Raw genomic sequence first — 15,582 nt, forward strand, 5'->3', positions numbered from 1 at the left:
ATTGGGACAGAATAATAGTGAAGACATCAACACTATGAAATAACACATATGTAATCATGTAGTAACCAAAAAAGTGTTAAACAAATCTAAATATATTTTATATTCAAGATTCTTCAAAGTAGTCGACCTTTGCCTTGATGACAGCTTTGCACATTCTTGGCATTCTCTCAACCAGCTTCATGAGGTAGTCACCTGGAATGCATTTCAATTAACTGGTGTGCCTTGTTAAAAGTTCATTTGTAAAATGTATTTCCTTCTTAATGCGTTTGAGCCAAACAGTTGTGTTGTGACAAGGTATGGGTGGTATACAGAAGATAGCCCTATTTGGTAAAAGACCAAATCCATATTATGGCAAGAACGGCTCAAATAAGCAGAGAAATGACAGTCCATCATTACTTTAAGACATGAATGTCAGTCAACCTGGAAAATTTCAAGAACTTTGAAAGTTTCTTCAAATACAATCGTATAAACCAACAAGCACTATGAAGAAACTGGCTTTTATGAGGACTGCCACAGGAAAGGAAGACCCAGTCACCTCTGCTGCAGAGGATAAGTTCATTAGAGTTAATTGCACCTCAGATTGCAGCCCAAAATAACAGACACATATTAACATCAACTGTTCAGAGGAGACTGAGTGAATCAGGCCTTCATGGTTAAATTGCTGCAAGGAAACCACTACTAAAGGACACCAATAAGAAGAAGAGACTTTCTTGGGCCAAGAAACACGAGCAATGGACATTAGACCGGTGGAAATCTGTCCTTTGGTCTGATATGTCCAAATTTGAGATTTTTGGTTCCAACCGCTGTGTCTTTATGAGACGCAGAGTAGGTGAACGGATGATCTCCACATGTGTGGTTCCCACCTTGAAGCACGGAGGAGGAGGTGCGATGATGTGGGGGTGCTTTTCTGGTGACAGTGTCAGATAATTATTTACAATTCAAGGCACACTTAACCAACATGGCTACCACAGCATTCTGCAGTGATACGCCATCCCATCTGGTTTGTGCTAAGTGGGACTGTCATTTGTTTTTCAACAGGACAATGACCCAAAACACACCTCCAGGGTGTGCAATGGCTATTTGACCAAAGAGAGGAATGGAGTGCTGGATCAGATGACCTGGCCTCCACAATCATTTGACCTCAACCCAATTGAGATGGTTTGGGATGAGTTGGACAGCAGAGTGAAGGAAAAGCAGCCAACAAGTGCTCAGCACATGTCAAATCAAATCAAATGTTATTGGTCACATACACATGGTTAGCAGATGTTAATGCGAGTGTAGCGAAATGCTTGCACTTCTAGTTCCGACCATGCAGTAATATCTACAAGTAATCTAACAATTTCACAACTACTACATTTTACACACAAGTGTAAAGGAATTAATAAGAATATGTACATATAAATATATGGATGAGTGATGGCCGAACGGCATAGGTAAGATGCAGTAGATGGTATAGAGTACAGTATATACATATGAGATAAGTAATGTAGGGTATGTAAACATTATATAAAGTGGCATTGTTTAAAGTGACTAGTGATACATTTATTACATCCAATTTTTTATTATTAAAGTGGCTAGAGATTTGAGTCAGTATGTTGGCAGCAGCCACTCAATGTTGCTTTTTAACAGTCTGATGGCCTTGAGATAGAAGCTGTTTTTCAGTCTCTTGGTCCCAGCTTTGATACACCTGTACTGACCTCGCCTTCTGGATGATAGCGGGGTGAACAGGCAGTGGCTCGGGTGGTTGTTGTCCTTGATGATCTTTTTGGCCTTCCTGTGACATCGGGTGGTGTAGGTGTCCTGGAGGGCAGGCAGTTTGCCCCCGGTGACGCGTTGTGGACGGAGCAGTTGCCGTGAGTATTGTTGCCGTATCAGTTGCCGTGAGTGTTTTTGGTGACAAGCTGTTGCGCCTTCTTCACCATGCTGTCTGTGTGGGTGGACCATTTCAGTTTGTCCGTGAAGTGTACGCCGAGGAACTTCAAACTTTCCACCTTCTCCACTACTGTCCCGTCGATGTGGATAGAGGGGGGGCTCCCTCTGCTGTTTCCTTAAGTCCACGATCATCTCCTTTGTTTTGTTGACGTTGAGTGTGAGGTTATTTTCCTGACACCACACTCCGAGGGCCCTCACCTCCTCCGTTTAGACCGTCTCGTCGTTGATGGTAATCAAGCCTACCACTGTAGTGTCGTCTGCAAACTTGATGATTGAGTTGGAGGCGTGCATGGCCACGCAGTCGTGGGTGAACAGGGAGTACAGGAGAGGGCTCAGAACGCACCTTTGTGGGGCCCCAGTGTTGAGGATCAGCGGGGTGGAGATGTTGTTTCCTACCCTCACCACCTGGGGGGCGTCCCTTCAATAAGTCCTGAACCCAGTTGCACAGGGCAGGATCGAGACCCAGGGTCTTAATGACAAGTATAGTGTTAAATGCTGAGCTTCAATCGATGAACAGCATTCATACATAGGTATTTCTATTGTCCAGATGGGTTAGGGCAGTGTGATTGCGATTGCGTCATCTGTGGACCTATTGGGGCGGTAAAGCAAAGTGGGTTTAGGGTGTCAGGTAGGGGAGGTGATATGATCCTTGACCAGTCTCTCAAAGCACTTCATGATGACGGAAGTGAGTGATACGGGACGGTAGTCATTTAGCTCAGTTACCTTAGCTTTCTTGGGAACAGGAACAATGGTGGCCCTCTTGTGGGAACTCCTTCAAGACTGTTGGAAAAGCATTTCTCATGAAGCTGGTTGAGAGAATTCCAAGAGTGTGCAAAGCTGTCATCAAGGCAAAGGGTGGCTGAAGAATCAAAAATATAAAATATGTTTAGATTTGTTTAACATTTTTTGGGGTTATTACATGATTACATATGTGTTATGTCAATAGTGTGGATTTCTTCACTATTATTATACAATGTAGAAAATATTCAAAATAAAGAAAAACCCTTGAAATAGTACATATGTCCAAACTTTTGTCTGGTACTGTATATCAAATCAAATTTTATTGGTCATAGCAGATGTTATTGCGGGTGTTGCGAAATGCTTGTGGGGGTATGATATTTATACCTCTGTAACTTTCTCACTGATAATTATTCATGATTCATTCAGGACTATCTGTAATCATGGTAACATCCACATTAATGTAGAAGTGTTTAGAAACATTCTATTGTTATTTACAATAAAAGTGACTCCAAAATTGGTCACAAAAGCATCTGAAACACAGTCAAAACAAACAGCAAATGCATCCAACAAGTTTGTAGTCACAAGCTTGATGTAATCACTGCGTGCTAGGAATATGGGACCAAATACTACACTTTTGACTACTTTAATACACCTATAAGTGAATTTGTCCCAATACTTTTGGTCCCCTAAAATGGGATGACTTATGTACAACAAAAAAAGAGCTGTAATTTCTAGACGGTTTACCCGATATAGATGAAAATACCCTCAAATGAAAGCTGACAGTCTGCACTTTAACCTCATAGTTGTTGTATCATTTCAAATCCAAAGTGCTGGAGTACAGAGAGCCAAAACAACAAAACATTTGTCACTGTCCCAATACCTTTGGAGCTCACTGTTTAAAAAATATATATATATATTTCACCTTTATTGAACCAGGTAGGCAAGTTGAAAACAAGTTCTCATTTACAATTACGACCTGGCCAAAATAAAGCAAAGCAGTTCGACACATACAACAACACAGAGTTAAACTTGGAGTAAAACAAACATACAGTCAATAACACAGTAGAAAAATAAGTCTATATACAATGTGAGCAAATGAGGTGAGATTTAAAAAAAAAAGGCCCAGGTGGTGAAGTAAATACAATATAGCAAGTAAAACACTGGAATGGTAGATTTGCAGTGGACGAATGTGCAAGGTAGAAATATAAATAATGGGGTGCAAAGGAGCAAAAATAAATAAATACAGTATGGGGAGAGGTAGCTGTTTGGGCTAAATTATAGATGGGTTGTGTACAGGTGCAGTAATCAGTGAGCTGCTCTGACAGCTGGTGCTTAATGCTACTGAGGGAGATGAGTGTTTCCAGTTTCAGAGATTTTTGAGGTTCGTTCCAGTCATTGGCAGCAGAGAACTGGAAGGAGAGGCGGCCAAAGGAAGAATTGGTTTTGTGGGTGACCAGAGAAATATACCTACTGTAGTAGTCATAATTGATCACTATTAAATTAAATATCTCGATTTGCAGCGAACTTTAAAACAATTCACTGTGAGGATCAAACTTGATCATAATAAACATTTATTTTTTTGTTGTTGAATTTACCCCTTTTTCTCCCCAATTTCGTGGTATCCAATTGTTAGTAGCTACTATCTTGTCTCATCGCTACAACTCCCGTACGGGCTCGGGAGAGACGAAGGTTGAAAGTCATGCGTCCTCCGATACACAACCCAACCAAGCCGCACTGCTTCTTAACACAGCGCCATCCAACCCGGAAGCCAGCCGCACCAATGTGTCGGAGGAAACACCGTGCACCTGGCAACCTTGTGGTGTGCACTGTGCCCGGCCCACCACAGGAGTTGCTGGTGCGTGATGAGACAAGGATATCCTTACCGGCCAAACCCTCCCTAACCCGGACGACGTTAGGCCAATTGTGCGTCGTCCCACGGAGCTCCTGGTCGCGGCCGGTTACGACAGAGCCTGGGCACGAACCCAGAGTCTCTAGTGGCATAGCTGGCGCTGCAGTACAGCGCCCTTAACCACTGCGCCACCTGGGAGGCCTTAATAAACACATTTATAGCTCAAAACGGGTGTCTAAAACATTTTATTTGGCAATCGTAATTTACATAGGCTTTCTGGGACACACCAGGGCTTTTTGCACCACTAGTCAGAGCTCGTGACTTCACATTCCAGACCAAACATGGCACTACATCCAATGGCTCAGGTCAAACGGAGCACACTATGTAGGGAATTGGATGTAATTTAAGAGACACCTAAAAAAACAATGGATAAGACTAACCTTGTCCTATTGACCTCTGACCTATCTGTTTAGGAGTTCCATGAGACGCTGCACTCCATGTTGCTGTGGCTGGCCAGGTCTGAGAGCACACACTACGCCGTCAACATCCATGACCGGTTTGCACAGCACTCTGTCCTGCTGGAGCACAGAGACACACTCATGGTGAGGGAGGGAGAACAAGCTTCCATAGAAACATTTAGCATCAAATAACAGAGCATCGTGGACAATATTTCCTAATATATAGTATAGCTGCTAGCATGGCATAGAAAGCTGACCTACTTTTATGTGCACAGAGCAATTTGAAATAGAATAAGCTTGATTATAAGATAGAGCTGACCTATAAGTTGTAATAGTTACTGTAGTTGTCCTACTGTTTGAGCGTGCTGACTGAGGCCTGGTGTCTCTTGTGCCCCCTGCTCTGTTGCAGGCCCTGGAAGAAGAGTTGCATGGGCGCCAGCGGCAGGTCTCCTCCCTTCAGGAGATCTCCTCCCAGCTCCTCCTGGAGGCCACGGCCGAGGACAGCGTCGAGGCAAAGGAGAAGGTCCACGTTATCGGCAACAAGCTCCGACTCCTACTGCGCCAGGTGGCCAATGACCTGCACATCCTGCAAGGAAGGCTGGTACGTCAACATTGGGTAATTTACCTAATTTACCAATACCAGGACCCCATCATTCATTTTTTTTTGTGAATAGGGTTTATGTGCTTTGGTACAGTCATTGACAGTATTATTATTATTATTATTGTTGGTAGTGTCAACAGGTTTGGTGTGTCTGTCTCTCTGACTGATGATGTGACTGTTTGTGTACTGTCTGTGTGTGTGTGTCACAGGAATCGTGTCCAACCAGCTCTGAGATGGATAGTGTTGCTCCGGGATCGCTCAGCTCTCAACTCCAGCTGCAGAAGGTACACCTTCATTCACGCATGTAGTCTGGTGCTCTAATGCAGAGTATATGCAAATAGTGGCTGACTGCTACTGGTTGTTCACTGTTGGGTTCAAGCAAGCCTCCAACGCTATTTACAGTGAACATTCTGTAATAACCATAGATTAAAATACATTTAGCATGTTTTTGCATGTTTACTATGAATCTATTTGAAATGCTATGCTGCATTGACTGGAATGTGATCGAACGGCATGGTATGATGTGTATGTGTATAGGAGAAAGCTGGAATGAGAGCTGCAGGACTCCAAGACGCAGGCTGCAGAAAGTACGTGCTAATCTAAAAGCCTGATCGCTCACAACTTTCACAACTTTTACACCCTTTTCATTTAACATGTAGGAACAAAATACCTGAGTGATAAGAACAGGGCTTGGGCTTGACTACTGCTGTAAATATGTTACCGAGAAAGATTATGCCAGTGTCCGTGACTGTCCTCAGACAACTTTTTTAAAATCCGTTTGACACTAATGTCCATAGCCGTACTAATGCCTTTCTCTCCATCGCCAGGGAGGAGAAGGGGGACTCTTCCTCAGCTCGGCCATTCTTCTACAGGGTACTGCGTGCTGCCTTCCCCCTCCACCTGCTCTTCCTGCTGCTGCTGGTGCTGGCTTGCCTGGTGCCTCTGTCTGAAGAGGACTACAGCTGTGCCCTGTCCAACAACTTTGCCCGCTCCTTCTACCCCATGCTGCGCTACACCAACGGCCCCCCGCCCACATGAGACAGCAACAACACCCCCTCCCCTAACACTCACCGTCATTTAAAGTCCCCATTCACCACTGTCGGAAACGGCCCCGAAAAAACAGAGACTGGAGCCAAGCGTTCTGTTTCTCCACTCCAAATGTTTTTTTGTTTTTTTAAAGTTGTCTAAAGTAAATTTGAATTTAGGTATTTATGTATACATATTTATATTTAATATATGTTGAGCGCTCATGAAGTTACGTGGCTCTGAAAATAAGAAAATAAGCCATATCATTGGTTTGAAGTAAACATTTTTATATGTAGTGAAGATGTTGATTATTATCCCCATCGAGTTGTTTTCCAAATACAAAAAAAATATTTTAAAAGTTATTTTGATAGCTTTGTTTTTATCATTGCAGATACTGTGTACTCATAATGGCAAACTGCAGTTGCTACCAAAGCATCAGAGTACTGAGGATATTGATCATTACTGTTTCTACCATTTTACTTAGGACAACCAATTGTGGATAGCACATTTTTGTACATATCGACTGAAAACTATTTTGTTTTTGTCTATTTGATTTAGAATCATGTACACTGTGATATGTCATTTTCACTGAATTATGGTAGCGAATCAACTGCAAACATGCCTTGCTGTAGTCAGTGCTTTAGAAAATGTTTTTGTTTAAAAATATTTTATTTACACTAGTGTACCTATGATTTTGTGTGTATGAGTGCATTTGTACATAATGGCAAACTACTGACAAAGCAATGGTAAATTATTGACAATGTGTGTGTGCATATGTGAGTGAGTAACTCTATCTCCCGCAGAGGCCTTGTGTGATTGTAGGCCACCCTGGGCTGATGGGGGACATAGAGTGCGGCTTACAAATCGTTTTAGCACCGGAGAACTAAATCAACAATGTTTGGATGTACCCATCTGGAAGCTGCACTGTTACACTTTTCTTTCCTGCGGTTGAATATTGTGAGTAAAATCTGATGCTGTCATAGCTGTAGAATACCGTAAATACACTACAGTATATGAATATATCGGTGACATGAACCTGGACCAGTCAGTGAGCGATTAATGTTGCGGTGTACATGCAGAATCAAAGAGTACGTATAGACTCGAAGGTTTCCTGTCCGTATGCTTTGGCTTCACAAAGAAGGCTTACTCATATGTAAAAAAAATTACAGTCAAGCTGGAGCTGATCAGAGAACAGTTAATTTACCTAGTTCCATTATTAGTGTACATAGTCAAGTCACTTTGTACTGCTCTGTAGTACAATGAAACAAAGAAAACAATGGTGTACAGTTGAATACATTTTTTTAATGCTTATTTATGGATGATGAATAGCTTGAATTCATTTTTACTTGACAATAAACATTGTTTGCCATAATCTGTGCTTATGTCAATAGAACTACATTCACGTTTTACAGTTGCTTTTAAGATGTTTGGTTGCAATTCCATTGGGGCTCAAATGCCTCAATATGACAAGCTCTGTATGTAGATTTTCTATCAATACAAACATGACTTTGACATTGAACATCAGAAACAGCAGAAGCACCAAATCATTACAGGAGGGACAGGGTATGATCAGGATGCAGAAGTACAAGTGTGTGACTTTCTAGCAGTTGCTGGTTTTTGTTTGGCTTCTGATCGCTTCACACAAACGTGAATGGAGACTAGCAGTCATCCTAAATCAAAGGCCACAAAAGTCATCTGGTTGAAATGTAGGTTTTTACAATGAGTACATCATAACACTCCCCTCCACACATCCAGCATGAAAAGTTAGTTACTGTACTGTAATAGCAGTGTGCCCTGGTGGTATGAGGCAAAGAACACCCACAATCTGAAATGTCAAATGCACATCTCATTGCTATAGTCCTGTTTGATAAATCATGTTCACAGCATGGACTTCATGCACCATTTTCCAAGTAAGCCAGTTACAGTAGGATGGTATGAATTGTTCGGCAGACACTGATAAAGGTGAAAAAGTTTAGAAATATATCAAAAGGAGACACATTTTGACTGGTAGAGGTTAAAAGATGTACTCATTACTAGCTACATTACCAACTGCATTAATACAAGGAAATTACACCAAAAATACAGTCAATTCACTGTTACAAATCATATATTTTCCATAGACCAAAAACATCCGAAAAGGATACAACTGTAATATTTACCTCACAATGACACATTCTGCAGTCTATAAGAGATTTTACTCTCAGTCAGCCTATTGGGAATGGTGTACACTGTCCCAGAGTGTGGACTTTGGTCAGATCCACACTTGTCCTATTGTGCCAGTCTGGCCTCTCCTTCAGTCCATTCACCCCTTTGGGGTGATTTACAGTCTCAGGCAGTCTCCATCCATGTCCCACGCTGTATCCTGTCACTGTCCCTCTTACTGAGGTACACATCTCCCCTCTCTCGGCTGGCCAGCACCCTGGCTGGATGTACCTGGAGAACATATTGGATTATGATTCATGGAGTATTAGTGAACATACATTCTACGTCTTCAGTGGCTAACCCAACTTCGTTAACTTACTAATGCTCTCGAGTGTTTGGCTCTCCTCTGGGTTTTGGAATGTTAGCAGGAGCTGAGTGTCTACAGCAGGAGCTGGTGCTGCTGGGGGCTCTGTGGGGTCATTGTTAGAGGGGTCATGAGTTGCGGACATACGGCTGCTGTGGGTTGTGTTGGCGTCCAGCATTTCCAAGAGCAGGTCATAGAGCAGCACAACATTCTTCTTCTTCATGCTAGAGAGGTGCTGCATGCCTTTGTTACTAAGGAGACGTGGAGAGAAGCAGCATGGGAATGTCGTTTTGATAAACATCCAAAAAAAAGTGTCGCTGACTGAAATTACAATGGACAGATCTGCAGGTGTGCTTTTATGTCACTGACTGAACAGACACTGATACAGTAGACTCTTGTTTCTGCTAGTGAGACATTGCTGTAGCTGTAGTCTACCTGACGTGGCGAATGTGTGAGAGTAGCATGAGGAGGTGGGCCAGGCGGGATGACTGCTGCTGGAATGACAGGCCTCGTTTGGAGATGGCCCACACCAGGGCATCCGTCACAGAGTCCAGCAGACGCAGCAGCTTCCCCCTGCTCTCCAGATCTTCTGCCCTCTCCGGAGAGGTAGAGCAGATGTCTACAGGTGGACACAAACATAGACCCTATGTAACTATTAATTTATGAAGCAGAATCACTGGCAAACATACACCTGTCACACTTTCTTTAACACCATAAAACAAAAAATCCTACTATCACTTAACATATAATTAATTTGTATTTGAAACACTAGATGGCACTGGTGGGGAGAAAATACTTCAGCCTACAAACATCTCCTTCATAAATCAGACATTCCAAACAAGAATAGACATTAAAATGTAGGCCTGAGGAATTGAGACATATCTTACGTCTGTCCAACAAAGCAATTCTGCAATCCTATGCTCTGAGTTTCTAAACTAGATTTCTGTTGCACAATTTGTATTTTTCCAGCATTTTGGAAAAGAATCAACAGGGTCTGGCAGTGATGGGAGCCAGTGTATGTGGTGGCCGAGCTCTGACCCCAGTGAGGACAGACAGAGGAGTCAGTCACCCCACTGAAACCTGGAGTGAACATCGATAGGGATAGGACACCTTGATCCCTGGGAAAGGAAAACAACTTGTGCTTTTCCATTGAGACTTACCTCCACACTAGTTGGCCGCCAGTGTTTAATGTTAATGTGAGCTATAGTGTTATTGTGTTTTCATCAGGAGTGTGACAATAAAAAAAAAGACTTGTGGTGAGCAGAATTAAATTACATCTGCATCATTCAAGACTGTTGCTTTGTGAGGTTAAAATTCAGTTAGCCATTGTTATGAAAATGCAAGCTGAAAGGTACCCATGGCCTTGCCTTGGCTCCAAGTTAGAGCAGGTCCATGAGACACGGGTGTCCCGGGCCGTGTAGATGGAAACAGAAAAGTCGGAGTCTTTTGGGTAAAAAACACTGGTGTAGATCCTCTATGGAAATATGGCAAATGTGCCCAATTACAAAAGTAGCTCCTAAAGGTGCTTTCACCTCCAGGTCTCTGACTGGGGACAAACACACACTCAAAACACACACAACCTCTCATACAGTACAGAAGTACTAATTATTTGACTTACTGGAGTTGAGGAGGATCATGGCTTTCAGACAGACGTACTCCTCCCTCTGAAGGTTCAGCTCCCTGAACCTAGAGGTGGCTGCCAGCAGCATGTCAAATATCTCCATAATGCCCTCCACACAGTTTCCCTCTTCCCTACAAACACACAGAGGGAAAGATATGTATTATACATACAGTATAGTTCATCCGGAAAGTATTCAGACCCTTTGACAGTTTCCACATTTTGTTAAGTTACAGCCTTTTTCTAAAATCAATTAAATGTTTTTTTCCCCCTCAATCTACTCACAATACTCCATAATGGCAAAGTGAAAACAGGTTTTAGATATTTTTGCAAATGTATTTTTTTTTTAAAACAACACTAAAAAACAAATACCTTATTTTCACAAGTATTCAGACCTTTTGCTATGATACTCAACTTGTGGTAAATTCAATTGATTGGACATGATTTGGAAAGGCACACACCTGTCTATATAAGGTCCCACAGTTGACAGTGCATGTCAGAGCAAAAATCGAGCCATGAGGTCGAAGCAATTGTCCGTAGAGCTCCAGGACAGGATTGTGTTGAGGCACAGATCTGGGGAAGGATCCAACACATTTCTGCTGCATTGAAGGTCCCCAAGAACATTCATTCTTAAATGGAAGAAGTTTGGAACCACCAAGACTCTTCCTAGAGTTGCCCACCCGGCCAAACTGAGCAATCGGGTGAGAAGGGCCTTGGTCAGAGAGGTGACCAAGAATCTGATGGTCACACTGACAGAGCATCTCTGTGGAAATGGGAGAACCTTCCAGAAGGACAACCATCTCTGCAGCACTCCACCAATCAGGCCTTATGGTAGAGGAGCCAGACGAAAGCAACTTCTCAGTAAAAAGGCATAAAACAGCCCACTTCGAGTTTGCCAAAAGGAACCTAAAGTACTCTCTGACCATGTGAAACAAGATTCTCAGGTCTGATTAAACCAAGATTGAACTCTTTGGCCTGAATGCCAAGTGTCACGTCTGGAGGAAACCTGGCACCATCCCTACGGTGAAGCATGGTGGTGGCATCATGCTGTGGGAATGTCCAGCAGCATACCACCCTGCATACCACTTCTGACTTGCTTCTGAAGCTAAGCAGGGTTGGTCCTGGTCAGTCCCTGGATGGGAGAAGTGGTGTTGGAGGGCCAGTAGGAGGCACTCTTTCCTCTGGTCTAAAAAATATCCCAATGCCCCAGGGCAGTGATTGGGGACACTGGCCTGTGTAGGGTGCCGTCTTTCGGATGGGATGTTAAAACGTGTGTCCTGACTCTCTGCGGTCATTAAAGATCCCATGGCACTTATCATAAGAGTAGGGGTGTTAACCCAGGTGTGCTGGCTAAATTCCCAATCTGGCCCTCAAACCATCACGGTCACCTAATAATCCCCAGTTTACAATTGGCTCATTCATCCCCCTCCTCTCCCCTGTAACTATTCCCCAGGTAATTGCTGCAAATGAGAATGTGTTCTCAGTCAACTTACCTGGTCAAATAACAGATAAATAAAAATGTAAAAAAATGTTTTTCATCAGCAGGGACTGTGAGATTAGTCAGGATTTAGGGAAAGATGAACGGAGCAAAGGACAGAGAGATCCTTGATGAAAACCTGCTCGGGACCTCTGCCTGGGGCGAAGGTTCACCTTCCAACAGAACAACGACCCTAAGCACACAGCCAAGACAATGCAGGAGTGGCTTCAGGACAAGTCTCTGAACCCGATCGAACATCTCTGGAGAGACATGAAAATAGCTGTGCAGCGACGCTCCCAATCCAACCTTGACAGAGCTTGAGAGGATCTGCAGAGAAGAATGGGAGAAACTCCCCAAATACATGTGCTAAGCTTGTTGCGTCATACCCAAGAAGACTCGAGGCTGTAATCGCTGCCAAAGGTGCTTCAACAAAGTACAGGGTAAAGGGTCTGAATACTTATGTAAATCATTTCATTTTTATTTATTTTTATTTTATACATTTGCAAAAAATTCTAATAACCTGTTTTTCATTAGATTGATGAGGGGGGGGGGAACAATCAATTTTAGAATAAGGCTGTTACATAAAAAATGTGGAAAAAGTCAAAGGGTCTAAATACTTTCCGAAGGCACTGCACATTATTCACATTGTAAAACAGTAGGTACCCACATACTGTAATAAAAACTCTTAGTAATGGAGTGCTTCAAATGAATTAAATTAATGTTGAGAGATTTGTTGAGGGGTGTGAGAAAGTCCAATCAAAACGCTGTGACCCATTTGTCTACTTAATGTGTTTTTCATGGCAGCCTCAAGAGACAGTGCCAAAGCCACACAATGGCCAGAGGACTGAACAATAAGTCCCATGTTATGGGAACACACCAAGGTTAGCTAAGCCTATAGTGATAGTCGCCGTGGTAGTGTAAAAGGGGAAACACTACTCAACCACACCAACCCACACAACAAAACGCACACTCACATACACTGCTGTAAGGCTTCAGACACATAAAGTCAAAGATAAGAAAATAAATATAGGAGCACATCTGCACACATCTGTATTCAAAAGACACACACCTCCTTAGACAAGTTAATAGCACACACACTCACATATAGACAAGTAGTACAAGCACTCACACATCCAGGATCTTAGTCTCAGGGGTGAGATCATTCTCAAGGCCAATAAATCCTCTAACCTTCTGGCCTGATCAGATTTACCCAAAACCAGAAATACAGCTAAATAACCAACATTCAATGTTTTAACAAACCCCAATGCTAAAGTTTTTTAGGCTACAACACACATGTATAATTCTGACAAACAAAGTGGGATGTGTGATTTAGAGACACAAACCTTTTGTTTACTGACACAAACCTTTTGTTTACTGTCACAAACCTTTTGTTTACTGACAATTCAAAAAGGTGCTTTGCCAGCAAATTAAGATTTTGATATGGCCTAAATTCAAAGTCAAAACAAAACCCAACATTTTAACTTCAGAACCTCAAAATACTAATCAATCAGGAATTTGAAAATATTCTGTCCAATTGTTTGAAGCAAACACTGATATTATTGCATTTTCATATAGCTCATAGATTTATGAGAGGTCAACCTCAGCAATTTATAGGGAGAACACACTGTAACACGATCATTCTTATCAGTACCCACGCACACACAGAGTGAATAATGCTGGCCCCAGAGGGTACTGAGAATGTGAGTGTTCTTTTCCAGGCGTATTGGTGAAAGCTAATGAGCAACCCCAGGCCTGCCTTTCCAACACAACCCCACATATTAAAACACATGCTTTTAACTGGACACATAGTAAAAAAACGATTATTTTGCAGTTTGGTCTTTTCTAGATAAAAAAAGGATGAGCTTAATACTGACCAAGATATGACAGGAAATGCAGTATGTCAAATGTCTTTACTTAAAGATGTGATATTTAATCTTATACCGGTATACTGTATTTTGAAGCTTAGTAGTAAAACATAAGCAGTTGTACCTGTTGAGCTTTAGGTCTGGTGAGAATATGAGTTTCCCAGGGTGGTCGACAGACCTCCACATCAGACCCAGCATCAGCACCTCCAGCCAGCAACACTCCAACAGGTGCACCTGGTCCGTCAGACTTAGCTCTACAAAGCCTGTAGTACACAAATGTGCATGCTCGCGTGCATACACACACACACACACACACACACACACACACACACACACACACACACACACACACACACACACACACACACACACACGTACGTTCTTTTCGCGTGTGTGGGAAATGAGTGTTCATTGTAGCTATTGTATAGCTTTACTAGGACTGAGTCTGGGAACCAGAGAACATAAAGAGAACTAAAAGACCCCTAACTTTAGAGGGACTAATTAAAGGACAGATTAAATGCATGGTTGAGCCCTCACACACTAGAGACACCCTACGCTCCCAGCAGTCTGTTGGTACAAGTACTGAAGGATGGACATTGGAACAAAGCCAAATACTGAGACACCTTGCATGCAATGATTAAACAAAAATCCACAATGCATATCTAGTCTGTGGAGTTGTTGTTCTTCTTTATAGCAGACAATACAAGCTAATTGTCACATCTCCTTCTTTCACCAAACCCCCTAAACCCCATCTCAGACAAGAGTGTGTGTGTGAACTCAGTCCCATCTCCTTTGAGAGGGCACCTGCTGGGCTCACCTCTAAAACCCTGAGTGAGGAAGGAACAATGCTCACCAGCAGGATAGAGAGGAGAGGAGTAGTAACCCCTTCATAGCCTGTGTGATATCCTGTCCAACAGGACTACACAGCTGTGTGCCTGGCTGCAGTACTGTATGTGGCATAAAGAGAAGGCTAAGGGCCAACTACTACAGTAATGGACACAGTTAAAGGGTTGGGTGCGAAGGGTTTACAGCCAGACAGCTAGTCTTTCTTTGTTTGGAGATATACCTCCTATCTCACATATAGACCTGGGACACCAACTCAGCCTTGCACATATGTTGCAGACAGACAGAGAAAGACAGACACAGACACACAGGCAGAGACAGACAGACACACAGGCAGGCAGGCACACACACCCTCCAGGTGTCTCACCAGGGATCTTCTTGGCCCAGCTGATCATGAGGACCAACTCCTTGTCGGCCAGGTTGGTAAGTGACATCATCATGCTGGCCTCGGTAAAGGGCTTCTTCAGGTCCTCCATCAGGTAGATCTCTGGCGGCTCCGCTTCCATGATGCAGGAGATCAGCTGTTCTGGGGTCAATGACGAGTGGTGCACCTCCAGCTGGGGGTGGGAGCCCCCCTCCAGACGCATCTGGGCCCTGGTCCCTACCCCTACCAGCCCGCCTGATGCCCCCCGCCCCTGAGGTACACGCCGGTGCCTCGCCCCCGGT

At 43.1% G+C, this 15,582-nt stretch overlaps 2 protein-coding genes across 37 annotated transcripts in view; one reads left to right on the forward strand and one right to left on the reverse strand.

Moving 5' to 3' along the window:
* Nucleotides 1-7,979, forward strand: part of syne2b (spectrin repeat containing, nuclear envelope 2b) — a 142,215-nt gene extending 134,236 nt beyond the window's left edge. For 33 of the 36 annotated variants that reach the window (XM_052486289.1, XM_052486293.1, XM_052486297.1 and 30 more), the window contains 5 exons: nucleotides 4,996-5,124; nucleotides 5,390-5,596; nucleotides 5,791-5,865; nucleotides 6,119-6,168; nucleotides 6,409-7,979. In XM_052486289.1, coding sequence (XP_052342249.1) covers nucleotides 4,996-5,124; nucleotides 5,390-5,596; nucleotides 5,791-5,865; nucleotides 6,119-6,168; nucleotides 6,409-6,619 — 672 coding nt within the window. In that variant the 3' untranslated portion in view covers nucleotides 6,620-7,979. The remainder of the gene's footprint in view (nucleotides 1-4,995; nucleotides 5,125-5,389; nucleotides 5,597-5,790; nucleotides 5,866-6,118; nucleotides 6,169-6,408) is intronic. The other 3 variants (XM_052486290.1, XM_052486301.1, XM_052486302.1) reach the window with 3 other exon arrangements.
* LOC118362590 (estrogen receptor beta) overlaps nucleotides 7,890-15,582 on the reverse strand; it is a 31,510-nt gene continuing 23,817 nt past the window's right edge. The window contains 6 exon segments of the mRNA XM_035743026.2: nucleotides 7,890-9,040; nucleotides 9,129-9,364; nucleotides 9,549-9,732; nucleotides 10,732-10,865; nucleotides 14,198-14,336; nucleotides 15,284-15,580. Of these exon segments, the coding sequence (XP_035598919.2) occupies nucleotides 8,985-9,040; nucleotides 9,129-9,364; nucleotides 9,549-9,732; nucleotides 10,732-10,865; nucleotides 14,198-14,336; nucleotides 15,284-15,580 (1,046 nt within the window). The 3' untranslated portion in view covers nucleotides 7,890-8,984.

Source organism: Oncorhynchus keta, chromosome 29 (genome assembly GCF_023373465.1).
Source record: "Oncorhynchus keta strain PuntledgeMale-10-30-2019 chromosome 29, Oket_V2, whole genome shotgun sequence".
In the NCBI taxonomy this organism is placed as follows: Eukaryota; Metazoa; Chordata; class Actinopteri; order Salmoniformes; family Salmonidae; genus Oncorhynchus; species Oncorhynchus keta.